The 16,320-nt window shown below is 33.4% G+C and overlaps 1 protein-coding gene across 2 annotated transcripts; it reads left to right on the forward strand.

The window, feature by feature from the left end:
• Nucleotides 1–2,254: 2,254 nt before the first annotated feature.
• On the forward strand, nucleotides 2,255–16,129 carry KLRF1 (killer cell lectin like receptor F1). Of its 2 annotated transcripts, XM_031444127.2 has the most exons (7): nucleotides 2,255–2,480; nucleotides 5,519–5,617; nucleotides 8,308–8,406; nucleotides 9,224–9,379; nucleotides 12,328–12,467; nucleotides 12,880–12,992; nucleotides 15,151–16,129. In XM_031444127.2, the coding sequence occupies exons 1-7, from the start codon at nucleotides 2,396–2,398 to the stop codon at nucleotides 15,257–15,259; spliced, it is 801 nt and encodes a 266-aa protein (XP_031299987.2). In that variant the 5' UTR covers nucleotides 2,255–2,395; the 3' UTR covers nucleotides 15,260–16,129. The 2 variants fall into 2 exon arrangements, with proteins under 2 accessions (XP_031299987.2, XP_010989092.2); XM_010990790.3 differs by lacking the exon at nucleotides 5,519–5,617 and having other exon boundaries at nucleotides 2,261–2,480.
• The last annotated feature ends 191 nt before the right edge of the window (nucleotides 16,130–16,320 follow it).

Here is a 16,320-nt window from a genome sequence, read left to right on the forward strand (position 1 = left end):
AAATCTAAGTTACTTGGATTTATCTCATTTTAACAATTTAAATTTTTTAGTGGGGAAGCTAGTCCTGAAAGCTAAATTTTAAATGAATGATCCATGGTCCCCGCATAATAGACTTGGAGAATGAAGGCAGACATTCATAGGTAGTATGTGGCAGTTCTGAGCACAGTGACCAGATCAGTGTAGATGATCACTAAATAAATATTTAACAAACTTAGCTAGATTGATTGCTTTTGCCTGTCTCAGGAAAAGATGATGATTAATTTAATAGATGCCATGAGATCAGTGAATCAAAACACACCACTTGAAGATGTAGTGTTTCAAATTACTGCCTAGAAGTTAATGAAATCAGCAGGCTGATTCCTGACACAATGCTGGCTTCAGCCTTTTTTTCCTACATCCCAGCGAGGACCCTCCCTGGCGGACCTCAGTTCTTCTTGTGAACTGGTGCACTCTAGTGGTTGTGTGAGGACTTGAAGAGCCTGCTACCACGCGGTCGTGAGACAGACACATCTATGTGCACAATGATGTGAAGGCTCTCACGCTGTCCTCCCTGAAAACATCTTCCTTTGCCGAAGTGTTCACCAAACCCTACCTTCCAATCCATTCATGAGCCAAACACTTATTAGATACAAGCTCGTGCACCAGTGGCTGATGGGTGTTGAGAATACAACCAAGTTACAGATTATTTTCTCCTTCACGTGTTTTGTAGATCATTATGGTATGCATGAAAAAGTCGAGATTCGCTCATCATAAACTATCACTGACCTTTGGTATTTCCTTTCTTAATTACTATTAGTCTTAAGCTGTTGTACTTCCAAGATCTGGAACTTTCTAGATATTGAATGAACATTGAGTGAATGAAAGAACGCCTGTGTAGCAGAGGTTGGTTTTGGGAAAAGTCTTCCATCTTCAAAAGAGAGCTACCTACTCTATCCATGAAGAGTTTATTGACCAAGAAAAAAAGGCTTGGATATATGAGCAGAAACAAAAACAGAGGACTTTGCAACTCATTTTCTAAACCTTGGTCTTTTCTACTTTGTGTGAGTATTCAATCATATGTTTTTAATATAATTTATAGGTAATTTTCTGTTTTATATGATGTGAAGTCTTTCAAAGATTATATCGTCCATCACATTTTGTTATATGGCATCCACTGTTTCTGGACACATGCAAATACTCGAGTGTCCTTTTTGGTCATTGTTGCCATAGACAGAAAAAAAGCTTAATTTAAGCAGGTATTTGATATTGTAGTAGAGTGAACAATAGTGTATTGTGCACTTAAATTTTTGTTGAGGACAAACTTTCTGTTGAGTGTTCTTCCTCAGCTTAAAAAAAGCAGAAGGAGACCAGGGCTGGCTGGGCTCCATCCAGGCGGCCTGCTGTATTTGGCTCTCTTTCTTCGGTCTTCTCCCTCACCAGTGAAGTTTCATGGCTAAAACCTTTGGGTTCCTACTCTAGACTTGCTACAATTGCCAGAGATTTGGGATGTAGTTGCCCAAATTTTAAACTCCTCTATCTCAACTTGTAAAATTATTATTTCCAAAACTGTATTACTTTCTTAAACTTGGGCTCCAGAGAACTTTTCAGAGTAATAGAAAAGTTCCAAAATTGAATTAGGTGACGGTTACACACATCTATATATCTATTTCAAATCATCCAATCACATATTGACCAGGGGTGAATTTCACTCTATGTAAATTTGACTTCACTAAACTAAGAGAAAAAAAAAAATCTCGAATTTCTGCCGTAGCACATGAACATTGGACAACCTCTTCAAATAGCAGGAAAAGTAATTGGAAAATATGATTTCTTTCCTAAATTCTTCCTGAAAAAAATTTTTTTTCTGCGTCGGATGAGTCTTTGGAATGCCTCAAAAATTACCAGTATTTTTTCTTTAAAGTATATTATCAGATCATTAGTATAACTTTTGATCAGTGTTGTTTTGAGATCAAGAAATAATTTAACTGTTAGGTAATTGCAAGCTATTCTATTAAATTAGGTACCAATATATTAGGGAGAATAACTGAAAATTTACATAATGCAAAAGGTATTAGCTATGTGTCAGTTAACTCAACTCTAAAAGGGGTACAGTTTTCATTTTCCTGACTTTACAGGTTTCTCAAGAGGAAGTTTTGATAGACCCAAATATGCTATCAAGTTCAATATGTGGTGGACAGTTGAGAAAATATGTGTCATCTTTCTCATGGTAAACAAACAGACATTTCCTTTGAGGTTTTCACCAGTGGATGAAACCGTGAATCTTTGTAGGCACCCTGGGTGGACCATTTGAGAACAAATATCTGAGTAACACAGAATTATTATTCTTTTCTTATTTTATATTAAAAACAAAACAAAACACACACACACACACACACACACACACACACACTTGAAGATGCAAGGTGAAGAAAGATACATGACATTGAATGTGGAGCTGAAGAAAAGGAATTCTATCCAAACATCCCAACTTAAATGTCAAGGTATGGAATCACTGCAGATTAATATGGTTATGGATTTCATATAAGAACTAATGTGGATAATGTTTCCAATATTCTGTCATTTTCTGTTCTTGGACTGTCTCATTTCTGTACTATTTCCTTCTCTCTGTCTAAGCTTCTGTCCTCTCTCTGTCTCTAACTCTCTCATTTATCAATGTGGGAATTTCATCAAAGTTACTTGCTTTCAAAGTAATATTTTATCTCATATCATTAAGGATATACTCAGGAAATATATATATTTCATTAAAATTAATAATTAAAATAAAAAAATATTTGGTACCAGCAGGCTACTTCCTTACCATTTGTAAAATACAGTATTTTCCAATATCAATTTTTAATTCAGCTTGCAAAAGTTTTAAAATACACTTTTTCATCAGATGTAACATTTTTGGGGGAGAAAGTAGAGATATTAACCTGAAGGACCCCAAAATGTAGTGGCTCCTCTGTAAAAACATTTTTCATACTCAGTTTGTAAATGTTACTTGGAAACCTAAATGTATTTTGGTACAGGAAACGAGCTCAGGAAGCTGCAAATAATAAATTATGCAACTCCTAGCTATTTAGGTGGCATATGCCACTTCATCATTATTTACTAATGTATTTTGCTAATATTTAGTAAAGCTTGGTGATATTTAGTAAAATTTGGAATAAGACATATGACATTTGAGTTGAATCGAACATTTAAGTCTTGTCACTGTACATAGTGTTTTACTTTATGATTGTATATTTGTATCTCTTTTCTTATATCTTGGTACTAATGATAAGAAGAAATCACATTTTTGCCCTATATTCAGAAAGTTTCAGAATCACTGTAGAAATAGTGTCACTAATAATATACTTGCTTATGGCAGATTACAGTGTTTTTTGCAGGTTTTTTTTGTCCTTAGTATATATTACATTGGGTTTGCACAGTTTTAAATTTACTTCACATAATTCCTCTCTTTACAATGAACTCACTAATAATATGCAGAGTTTTGTTTCATATTTCATTTTATTTTTAGAGATTGCTTTTTCATTCTGACAGCTTTTAAAAATTATGTATAAGCATACACATTATATAATTATAATTATACATAATTCATAGAATATCATTATTTTATATTTATGTAAAGCATTTTTACGTATTTTTAAACTCAAATCTATATAGCAAGGTAGAGACCTCCCGCTCCCATAATTTCAACTCCCTGTGATATTTGCAGATGTTAGCCACTATATATAAAAATAGATTTTAAAAAGTTTCTTTTGTAGAGCACAGGGAACTATGATCAATATCTTGTAATAACTTTTAATGGAGAAAAATGTGACAACAGATATATGTGTGTATATGAATGACTGGGACATTGTGCTGTACACCAGAAATTGACACATTATAATTGACTGTACTTTATTTTAAAAAAATTTAAAAAAACATAATTCCAACTCCTATCCTGTCCCTTTCACTCTGTCCTCTTCCTCCTTCCCTACAGAAAATCGTTACACACGCACACACACACGCACGTATATACAAACACACACGGCTACATCCCCTGATCCTTCATTTAGCTGAATGTTTCTTCATTAATTGGAGGTACCATGGTTTATTCAACTACCCCCCACCCCTCGTTGATGGACATTTATACTATCTTCATTCTTTCTCTAGTATATTCTTATTATAAATAGTGCAATACTTTGCACTTATGTCTTTTATATTTTGCCAAGTTGTCACTAAGACAGATTCCTCAAAGAGACATTGCTGGATGACAATGTAAATGCCTATATAAATTTGCTAGCTTTTTCCAACTATCTCCCCATAGGATTGTGCCATTTTGTATTTCCACCTTTTTCAGTGTTTACTTGACTCTTCTCATTTGTTTGCTCTCCCAAATAATTGTATAATGAATTTTGCCAATTCTTGCACTATAATCAACAAAAACAAACTGAGATGTAGTTTTATAGAATACTAAATTACTTCTTAATTTATCAATTAACTTAAGGAAAATTTATCTCTGACACTTAGCCTTCAATCCAAGACATGGCTGAATTTCCATTAGGTCGAGTCTACATTCATGATGCTGTTTTCTATTTGTTTGTTCGTTCAGTTCTCTTCATAGCAATTTGGAGCACTTCTTATTAAGTTTATTTCCAGTTTTGTCTTTTTTAAAAAAGCTTGTTATCTGTCGACAAGCAATGCCTTCCCTTCAGTTATATTTTTAAAAGGTTATTGGATATATAAAGGCAATTGATTTTAGTATATTAATTTTGTGACTGTAGCTAATAAATTTTAAGCTTATTTTGGGGAGTATAATACATTTTCTCAATCAACTCTTTTAGTTTTGCAAAACACATACTTTATTACTTTCAAATAATTGTTTCTATTTTTCTGTTTTCCCCTGTATTTTGGTTATTTTGTCTGATTGCATTGAATAATACCTCCCCAAAATATTAATTAGTAATGGAGATTTGGGATCTTTCTTCTTCCACCTTTATTGAGATATACTTGATATATAAATATATATACACATATATATCTGCATAAATTTAAGGTGTACAACATGATGATTTGATACGCTTATATACTGCAAAATGATTACCACTGTAGGGTTAGTCAACAAATCCATCAACTTACATAATTAGCATTTCTTTTTTGCGGTAAGAGAAACTAAGATCTGCTCTCTTAGCAACTTTCGAATATATAACACAGCAATGTTAAATATAGTCATCATACTGTACAGTAGATCCTTAGACATTATTCATCTTGAACTGAAAGTTTGTACTCTTGGGCTGACATTTCCCCATTTCCCCCACTCTAGGCAGCCAGCCTTCTACTCTCCAGTTCTGTAAGTTCAGCTTTTTTTAGATTCTACATATGAGTGATATCAGACAGTGTGCATATTTCTCTGTCTGACTTACTTCACTTAGCACACTGCCTTCAGGTCCCATCCACGTTGCCCCAAATAGCAGAATTTCCTTTTTACTCATTGCTGAATAATATTTCATGGTATATGTATATACCCCACCTTGTTTTATCCATTCGTTTGTAGGTGGACATGTGGATTGCTTCCCTATCTTGGCTAGTGGGAATAATGCAATGGTGAACACAAGAGTGCAAACAGCTCTTCAAGATACTGATTTCAGTTCAGGTGAATACACTCACACGTGGGAGTGCTGTGTCACATGGTAGTTTTGTTTTTGCTTTTTTGAGGAATTTTCACATTGTTTCCCATAGTGGCTTCACACTTTTACACTTTCACCAATAGTGTGCAAGTGTCCCCTTGCTGGGAAACAAGCTGCTGGAAAACAAGCCGCACCTAAATTTCCATGAGCTTAAAATATTATATTCACACTTACTTGCTTAAAATGCACATACTTGCTTTGTTTTAATGTTTTACGCAGTAGATGACCTATAACACGTATTATGCTAAAGAAAATTTGTGGTGAGCAATCTTGAGACTGACCACAGACAGGAAGGAGGGCAAATATTTCCTTAGGGTAAAACAATGGACCTTCCTGGAAAGCCAGATCATCCATTAACAGAACTTTGTTCTGGCATGAAAGCATGTGGTTAAGCCCAGGGGAAATATTTGCTATCTCGAGATGTCCCGGAGGCAATCACAGGATAGACTTAGAAATTTTGCATCCCCCGAGGAGGGTGATTGTTCCTGGAAGGGAGAGGTCTGAAATTAATCAGTTCATCAGCAAGCAGAACTTGGTGCTTACTGCATGGAATATCTAAAGCCCCACCTCTTTGATCGCATTTTTTTCTGAGCTGTATACTCCTAATAAATATGATGTCGACCAGGCTTTCGGGACTCTGGATCCATGAGATTTTGAGTCCCCTGGTCCCATCTTTGCTCTTTACTTTGCCTCTTTGTTTCTTAAGTCTTGCGTCGCGGTCCTCAGACACGGCCCTGAGCTCTGCTGGACGCAGCATCCCCTTCCTTCACATCCTCACCTACACTTGTTATCTCTTGTCTTCGATAACACCTATGCCAGATGTGAGGTGATATCTCATTATGGTTTTGTTTACATTTCCTTGATGATCACGTACTTGGCCATTTGTATGTCTTTAGAAAACTGTCTACTCAGATCCTCTGCCCATTTTTTTAATAGAATTTTTTGAGTTGTAGAGTCCCTTATATATTTTGAGTCTTAACACTTTATCAGATAGATGACTGTCAAATATTTTCTTTTGGGGGATTTTTTAAATTAATAATTCAATCTTAGTTATTATTATGTAATGAACTTTGTTTTTGTTGCAGATTTTGTCTGATGTAAGTTTAGCTACTTCTGCTTTCTTTTAGTTTCCATTTGCATGGAATGTATTTTTTCTATCCCTTCTCTTGCCTATGTGTATCCTTAAAGCTGAAGTCTCTTGTAGGCAACATGTAGTTGGGTCTTTTTTTGTTTTAATCCATCCAGCCATTCTGGGCCTTTGAATTGGAGTATTTAATCCATTTACACTTAGAGTGATTCTTGATATGTAAGGACTTACTAATGCTAGCTTATTAACTGTTTTCTACTGTTTTGTACTTCCTAGTTCCCTTGTTCCTTTCTTCCTCTCTTGCTGCCTTTGTTTGTGAATTGATTTCATAGTGGCATGCTTTGATTATCTTTTCTTTTAATGTGTGCATTTATTGTAGGTTTTGCTTTGGGGTTGCCATTGTACTTATGCTAATAAAAAATATAAATATATATTTTATATATTGTGAATAAATGTATGAATTATTATACTTATTTTTAATACTTTTTCCCTTTAACCTTTATAGTATAGTTAATTTTTTCCAAACATTTATGGAAAAAGCTTATCATGTTTCTCTATTAAATATGATATTAGCTTCATTAGGCAAAGAACTGTTGTATTGAACACGTATCCATTAATTTCTGCTTTATCTTTTAGCATATGTTTGTTGGATTTTATCATTTGTGTTTTTTATGTCTGTTGAGAAGATAATACATTTTCCCTTACCTCTATTAATATATAATATTAATGGATTTCTTACTATTTAAAAACTCTTATAGTCCTAGAATAAACCCAACATGCTCATGGTATGTTTTAGCTACTACTAGTATATTTAAGACTTTTGTATGAACACCCATAAGAGTGACTGGGTTTTTTGGTTTGTTTTTTAAATTATTTTAATTTTTTGATGGAAAAAGAATTCTGTTGTAACCTTGTAGGTTAAATTATACGACTTCTCTACAGGATAAAACATAGGGTAATGAAAATGTTATTTTCTCCATAATTTTGAGTCTTAATGTGCCTCAAATTCATACTGTAAAGGTTATCCCATGATGCCTAGGAGAAATAATTGAGTCTGAGTTGAATTTGAACAAGCTTCCACGTCCTTTATTGTAATGTTTTCTGATAATCGTTTGTTTGATTTTTAAAATAAATGATGGCATTTTATTACATATGTTGAAATTTTGGAATTTATTGGTTATTATATTATTCATAAGGAATATGGGAAATGCAGGATATTCATTAACTGAATTCTGACAAATCTTATTTTACTATCTTTGTCATGAGACAAAGAGAAAAGCTGTGTACTATTTCTCTGAATTACTGTTCTGTATGGTTTATTATGTCCTTTCTTGATAGGGTTTGGCAACTTCAAGGGTAGTTTTTCTACTCTCACTATTCTGATCATCCAGAATATTACCATTACTAATAAAATAAATATATATTTTTCTATTTACATAATTTTATATTTTTATTGCCTGATATCCTTTGAAATTGAAAACCATTATCGCATATAATCCTATTATTACAATTGCTATCACTTCACAGGAATGTACTTTTCTAAGCTAATTCATGTGATTAATCTCTCAGATTGTTCTGCAGTGTTGCACCGGTATAAAATCTTCCTGGGGCTATCTGGAACAGTAAGTGGTATTCTGGCTTTGACTCTGATCACCCTGACTCTGTTAGGTAAGTTATCAGATCTTAAACAAAAACTTTGAAAAACTGATTTTTTCTAGACTTTTCTTTCATATTCATTCATTCTTCATTATATTAAAAAGATAAAATAAAGAGCTACTATATATAAAGCAATATATGATATCCCACAATAACATATTTAATACGCAGTCAAATCAGATAATTATCTCCTCATGTGGTATCTGATCTTCTAGGAGAAAAATATGTGTGTGTTTGTAATGTATTTGCAAATCATATTTTTAGGTTTCTTAGCAGTTTGTGGATAGAATTCCATTATTTTTTTCTCAAAGAATTTATACATTTTACCTAAGATTGTATTTAGTTTACTCCTGTTTTTGTCCAAATATTTACTGAGCAACTACTACAAACATTACAAGAAGTCTTTCAAATTTAAAGAAAAGGAATAGTGATGGTGAGAAATCCATATTTTCGTGGAAGAAACTGATTTTAAGTAAATAATTAAGGTAGAATGGACTGAATACAGTATTACAGGTTTCAGCAAAAGATTAAGTAAGCTTGGAAAGAGAACGCATAGCCCTGCAATAGGAATTTTGCTTTATTTGCTTCTGCATTACTTGCTCTGAGGACAGTGGCTGGCACAGAATAGATCCTCAGCAAACACATGTTCTACCAATGAATTAATTGTGTAATATTCTAATTTAAACAAAAAAAAAAAAAAAGAAAAGAAAATTTCTAGTTATCCCTCCAGTTACTTCCTGTTCCCATCATTAGCATCATTGCAAATAATCTGTATCTGAGACATTGCACAAAGACATTTACCCAACCTGAAAATAATCCTGTTTTCAAGTTTCTCAGGAAGTGTTGCTAAGGTGCCAAAAAGGAAATAATTCCAATTTCACCCAGCACGATGACATCAGAAACCTGAAAGCGAAGAGTGACGCAAGAGGAAATATAAGTAATAAGGATGCAGGCCGCTGTGTTTCAGGAGCTACAAACAATAAAGGTATCACTCAAGGCTTTGGTCTGTACCACTTTTCATCTTTTGGACTTTCTAAGTTTGAAAAATCCTATTGAATAGGTATTCAGGAGAGTAAACCAACACAGATTTGATATGAACCTACTTTTTACTCAAAATTTGATTCCTATAGTTTAATTTTTTTGCAGTAGGAGGAGAGGTGTAAACAACATAACAAAGAAGTTCTCTAAGAGTTTAAAATCATGTTGAGACATGTAAATATGGAAAGTTAATTGTGATTATAAGGCAGTATTTAAATGACTATTTTTGTCTCTTATTTATCCTTTCTTGAAATACAAAATGAGTAAAAGTAATTATATCTAACAAATTACCTATTATGATTTTAAGTGTAGAAATTCCAATCATACAAATTTTGGAAAACTTTCTACTTGCAACTTTTTAGTTTGACTTTTGAACCCTTGACTCTTTGAACCTTCAACATTTATTTGCTAGTATGATATGTGTGGAAGGTACAGATTAATTTATTTTATAATTATTTATCAAAGGATTTTTCTCTAATCCACTAGTTTGCTTTGTTCCCTTATCTCATATGGAAATTTCATATATATTATGATTTACTTATTGACATTCTTTCCTTTTGGTTTATGTGTCAGTTTTACATGTACAAGTCCTAATCCAATTGAAATACTGTAATTTTACCAATATTTTACACTCTGACCAGCTTCATTAAGGTGTGTATCATAATGGAACCTTTTCAGAGGTAAGAAAGCTTTGATAGGTAAACATAGAATCATATAGACACCACTGAGCATTCATTAAAGTCAAAATATTGTATAACTAAACTATGAGATTTTAATTTTCTATAAATATTTTTCTCCTTCATTTGAGGTAATACTAGCAAACAAAGTTAATCATTTAAAATTAAACAATTCAATGGTATTAGAACATTCCAGTTTATTTACCTAGTTCCAAAACATTTTCATCAGCTAAAAAAGAAACCCTATACGCAATAAGCAATTACTCCCCATTCTCTCTCTCCCTAGCTCCCAATAATGACTAATCTGCTTTTGTCTGTATGGATTTGCCTATTCTGGATTTTCATATAATGGAATCATACAATATTCTACCTTTTGTGTCTTTCTTCTTTCACTTAGCAGAATGTTTCTGAAGTTCATCCATGTTGTATCATGTATCGGCACTTTATTCCTTTTTAAACTGAATAATATTTTCTTGTATGTATACACCACAATTAGTTAGTATAAGGATAGAAATACTAACCAAAGTTATCTAGATTCAAAGAAATCCCTATCAAAATTCCAATGGTCTTTTTTTGTGGAAATGAACAAGATGATCCTACAATTCACATGAAATTGCAAGGAATACTGAAAAGCAAAATAATCTTGAAAAAGAATAATGAATTTGGAAGACTCACATATTCCAATGTCAAAACTTACTACAAATCTACAGTAATAAAACCAGTGTTGCACTGGACTTAGGCTAGATAAAAGGTCAATGGAATAGAATTGAAGATTCAGAATTAAGCCCATACACCTATGGTCAAATGATTTTTCACAAGGGTGCTACAACCATTTAGTGTGAAAAGAACAGTCTTTTCAATGAGTGGAGCTAGGTCAACTGGACAGCCACACACAGAGAATGAATCTGGAAACCTAGCTCATACAATATCAAAAAATCAATTCAAAATGGATCAAAGACCTAAATGTAAGAGCTAAACTAGGAAATTTTTACAAGGGAAAAATAAATGTAAATCTTTATAACTTTCAATTAGGCAATGATTTCAAATATGAGATCAAAAACACAAGCGACAAAAGAAAAAAAAATAGATAAAATGGATGCCATCAAAAGTAAAGACATTTGTTCACTAAAGGACATTTAAAGAAATTGAAAAGACAGCACATTTAATGGGAAAAATATTTGTGAATCATATTATCAAATGGGTGTCTACTATCCAGTATATTGAAATAACTCTTACAACTCCAGAAAAAGACAAACAATTCAGTTAAAAATAGGAATAAACTACTGATACATGCTTCAACTGAATGAACCTTGAAAACATGCTAACTGAAAAAGCCATCACAGAAAGCTAAACATGATACAATCCCACATATATAAAACATCCATTATCGTCAAATCAGAAAGTCATAGTCATATCCATCACAGTCAAATACAGAAAGCAGATTAGTGATTGCCAAGATTCAGGGTTGGCAGAATGGGTACTGCTCATTATTTATGGGGCTTCATTTGGGGTGCTAACAATATTTTGGAGTGAGATAGTAGTCAGATTTGCACACCTTGTGGATGCCCTAAAACCCATGGCATTTGTACTTGAAAGTAGTTAACATGGTGAATTCTGTATCACATTTTTTATCTCAATAAAAAAAAAAGAGATTGTCACGGCCACAAGTCTGACTTTGGTATGTGACTTTATTTTAAATTATATCACATTTTCCCCTCATTCTTATTCTGAAAGTCTCAGATATTTTCAATTTGAGAAGACCTCAACTTAAATTTAAGAAAGTCAAAAGACTTGATGAACTGCAATTATACAGGTTGGGAAAAAAAACTATTATTTATCTCAACATTACTTAATATTAAAAGGGAGATATTAGAGAATGATTTAAACCCATGAAACAATAAGAGGGATTCTATAACTTTATATGGATAAATTCTAAGCAAATGATATAGATAATATTTTATCTAATCTCTCAAATAGCATTAATGCAATATATATCGTAATTGGTTCATGTTATTTTAGTAATCAGATTATGATGAGAAAAAAGTCCTTTTACATCAAAGTTTTGCTTCCTCTTACTAATTTAATTTCCTTAATTCCCGTGAATTACCGTTTGCATTTTGGACACCTTGTGAGTCTGAACACGTTGTTGTGAGTGATTTTATCATTGATCCACTCTTCTTCCTGCAACATGTAAGTATTCTCACTGTCAATTTTATAGCAATGTGCCCTTCAGAATGGCTCAAATATCAAGAAAAGTGTTATTGGTTCTCTAATGAGATGAAAAGTTGGAATGACAGCTATGGATACTGTTTGGGAAGAAAATCTCACCTACTAATTATTCAGGACCAACTTGAAATGGTAAGTGGTTGAGCCTCATGGTTATGCCTTTAGCCTCCTTACAGTTAAAAATAGCTTATCTTCCCACCGTTTCATTAAATTAAATTCATTTAATTCATTTAATTCCTTCCCACCTTTTCATTACATTTTCTTTTCATCTTGATTACTGAGTTTTTGGTGCCCTTTGAAATTTTGTGCACACAGCCAGTGCCCCACTTAAAACACGCTAATTCTGGTCTGAAGATTTGCATTCAATTTGCAAGAAGTGTACTTATATAATATATAATGTATGTGTGAACAAGATATGAATTGACCAGTATAAGAATCCTTATGCAAGAGTGTTAGTTGTCTAATAAAATTCTAAAATCTTACTTAGTATATGTAAATTGCTAAAATATTCTGTTCATTTAGTTACTCATCACCCACTTTTTAGGCTTTTATACAGAAAACTCTAAAACAATCAAACTACGTGTGGATTGGGCTTAACTTTACCTCCCTGAAGAAGACATGGACCTGGGTGGATGATTCTCCATTAGATCCAAAGATGTGAGTCCTTCCAGAAAGGCAATCTGATTTATTGTCTATCATGGAACTTATCTTCTTAATCTAAATCCACCAAAATCAACTCAGAAATAGTTCTTGGGACTAAAGAATTTCAAAGGATGAAAATTAATTTAATGTTCGCTGGAGTAACAATGGATATTTTGGTTTGGTTTTCCAAGCAAAAGAATTTGAAAACCATAATGGTTCTGCACAAAATGTTTAAAAACTACACACAATTTCTATGAAAAGGTGGATTGAACCAATGTAGTTTTCTGTTTTCAAAGTTCTCAGTGCTTTTTAAAAATAATCTTTAGTAATTAAAAAAATTGTGTACAATTATTTGTATTGTACAATTATAATAATGTTAAAGAACAAACAAGAAATACAAGACAGAACAAAATAATTGAAAATTCTCTCAGCAATTGCATGAGATTATTGAGATTTTAAAAATTTTAATGTTTTTGTATGCTCGTGTTGATTTTGTAATCAGTTAATTAGAAATACGAATAGGTTCACCAGTAAACTCAAATCTTATCTCTATGTTGATAGGTAGAATAATGGTCCCCCAAAAATGTCCATGTTCTAATCCCCAGATCCTGTGAATATGTCACCTTACATGCAAAGAGATTTCACGAATGTGACTAAATGAATAATATTGGGATAGAAGTATTATGCTGGATTATTTTGGTGGATTCAGTGTAATCACAGGAGTCCTTATAAGAGGGAGTGAGTAGGGGCAGGGTCAGAGGAGATATAAAGATACACACAGAAGTCCAAGTCATGTGACTGGTACCCAGGGAGCGCAGGAAGCCTCGGGCAGCTGCAAAAGGGGATGAGCAAATTTCCCCCGAGTGCCTGCAGAAGGCAGCTTAGCAGACATTTGATTCTAATCCTTTGAGACCAGTTTTGGATTTCTGATACCTAGCACTGTGAAATAACAAATTTGGGTTGTTTTAAGCCACTGGATTTGTGGTAATTTATTACAGCAGTGATAAGAAACTTACTCACTATGGTAACCAACTTACTGTACACTATCGTGTTATTGTCCCTTCAGCCTTATTTCATCATTAAATATTGCTTATTTTCTATCTCACTGCCCTAAATTCACCAATCCAAGGAGGTCAATTAAGGACGTTATTTGGAATGGGGAACAGAATCGCGGACGTGCGTTACCTGAGGGGAAACTGTATCACTGAGCGCTACCCGATCAGCTACCTAGAAGGATGCTAACCTACGTTTTCTCCTCGTGCCAAATTTACTCAACACTATCTTTAGGACTGAGTTTTAACTCTAAACCGTGCCTAGCGATTTTTGTTCAAAAATATTCAAATCAAAATTCGAATCTAGAAGTGGGCAGAGTGTATTTTTCAATACGAAAATTCAGTCCTTTCTTTTTCACTATTAATCTGGAAGCTTTGATGATCATCTGTACCTCTTCCATGATATTTTCTTGAACTTATTCCTCAATTTAAATCAGTTCCTAACAGAATAAATCACTAATACTACAGTGTTTTAAAGATAGCTCTATTATTGTGTTTAACATGTTGCTTTATGAGTAAGTCATTCAATAAATGTACAATTTATTTCGGGCTTACCTGGGTCAGTTTGTGTATTGAGTTCTTTACGAACATCAATTCATTTAACTTCTATAACAATAACGTGAGGTAAATATTATCTCTATTGTACAATTAGCTATGAGAAACCAGGAAGGTTAAGTGAGCTGTCCATGTGACTTAATCTCAGTTTGTTTGTTTGGGGGGGTGGGAAGGTAATTTAGGTTTATTTATTTATTTAAGAGAGGTACTGGAGATTGAACCCAGGACCTCGTGCTTGCTAAGCATGTGCTCTACCACGGAGCTATGCCTTCCCGCCTTAATCTCAGTTTTTAATCTAATGGATAACGTAGAACAATGGAAAGGAGGATAGGACTGTGGGCACACATTTATTCTGAACTCTGTCATTTGCAAACACACTCTCTGGGAACTCTCTGCCAATCATAGACATATGTTTCAGAGACAGTGAAATGTTCAGCGAGCCGAGGTGTTAAAACATGCCTTGAATACTTGAATTATCTTTTAATTAAGGGAAAGTGTCAACTGAAAACACAAATGGATATTCTCAGCAACAACGATGAACGATGTGTTCCTCTTCTCTTCTGCAGATTCTTTATAAAAGGACCAGCTGAGGAGAACAGCTGTGCTGCCCTCAAGGAAAACAGAATTTATTCTGAAACCTGCAGCAGTGTTTTCAAATGGATCTGCCAGTATTAAAATTTTAAAAGTGATAGTGGAGTAGGCAGTGATCAAAGTGTATTGCCTAGTATCAGTCTTCAGGAGTAAGAATTTTGAACTGCAGTCAAACACCAACATTTCTTCTCTAGTTTCCTTCCATCATCTTCATGGGCGCTAGCCCCAGAGAAACTCCTGTTAACAATCTAAAATATACCCTTCTGATTCTTCGTGTGAAAATATAATCTAGTGTGAACCCATGCACTTGTGTTCATGACTTAGCTCACTTTATGTTTTACAACAAATGTAATCAAATTATGTCTGCTTTTCTGTATCTTGCTTTTTAAAATTCTCAACAATATCGTACGGAAATTTCGTATAGTTCTGAGTTGTGTTTTAGGGTGGATTTGTACATTTTTAACTCCTTTATTGATGAGAATTAACTTTGCTTCCAGGTTTTGGCCACTAAAAACTATGCTGCAGTAAATATCATGAATATCTTTCTAAGTCGTAGCACTTTTATTTCTATGATGTAAACCTTAAAACTGGGCATTCTGGGGGAAAAGCGTTAAATGTGTTGTTTGTTTGCTTTAGACTTTATACAATTTTTATCTACATTTAGAAACGACCACAAATTTATGAGGAAATTACAGGTACAGAAAAAGAACTTTCCTTTTCCCCAAAACTCTTGAGAATTAGCTGCCAAATCAATGCCTTTCATTATAAAATTTTAAGTATCGTTACTTGTGTGTATACTTCGTACCCCCCAAATCCTCTACTTAGTCACAATACAACTATCAAAATTAACCACTCAATACTGATGCAGTATTATTGTCTCTAACTCTCTTTGAGCTTTGCCAATTGTCATATATATTATGTGTTTTTTGAATAAAACATCCAGCTTAGACTTCATTTTCTGCATTTAGTTATTATGCCTCTTTGATCCCTTTCCATCTAGAGAAAGTTCCTTAACTTTCCTTGAAATGCATAATCTGACACTTTCAACTACTGCAAGTTGGCTATTCTGTAAAATATTCTTCAATTTAAATGTATCTGATTATTTCTCATGATTCTATTCAAGTTATGCCTTCTTGGCAGGACTA

This window comes from Camelus dromedarius, chromosome 25 (genome assembly GCF_036321535.1).
Source record: "Camelus dromedarius isolate mCamDro1 chromosome 25, mCamDro1.pat, whole genome shotgun sequence".
NCBI lineage: Eukaryota > Metazoa > Chordata > Mammalia > Artiodactyla > Camelidae > Camelus > Camelus dromedarius.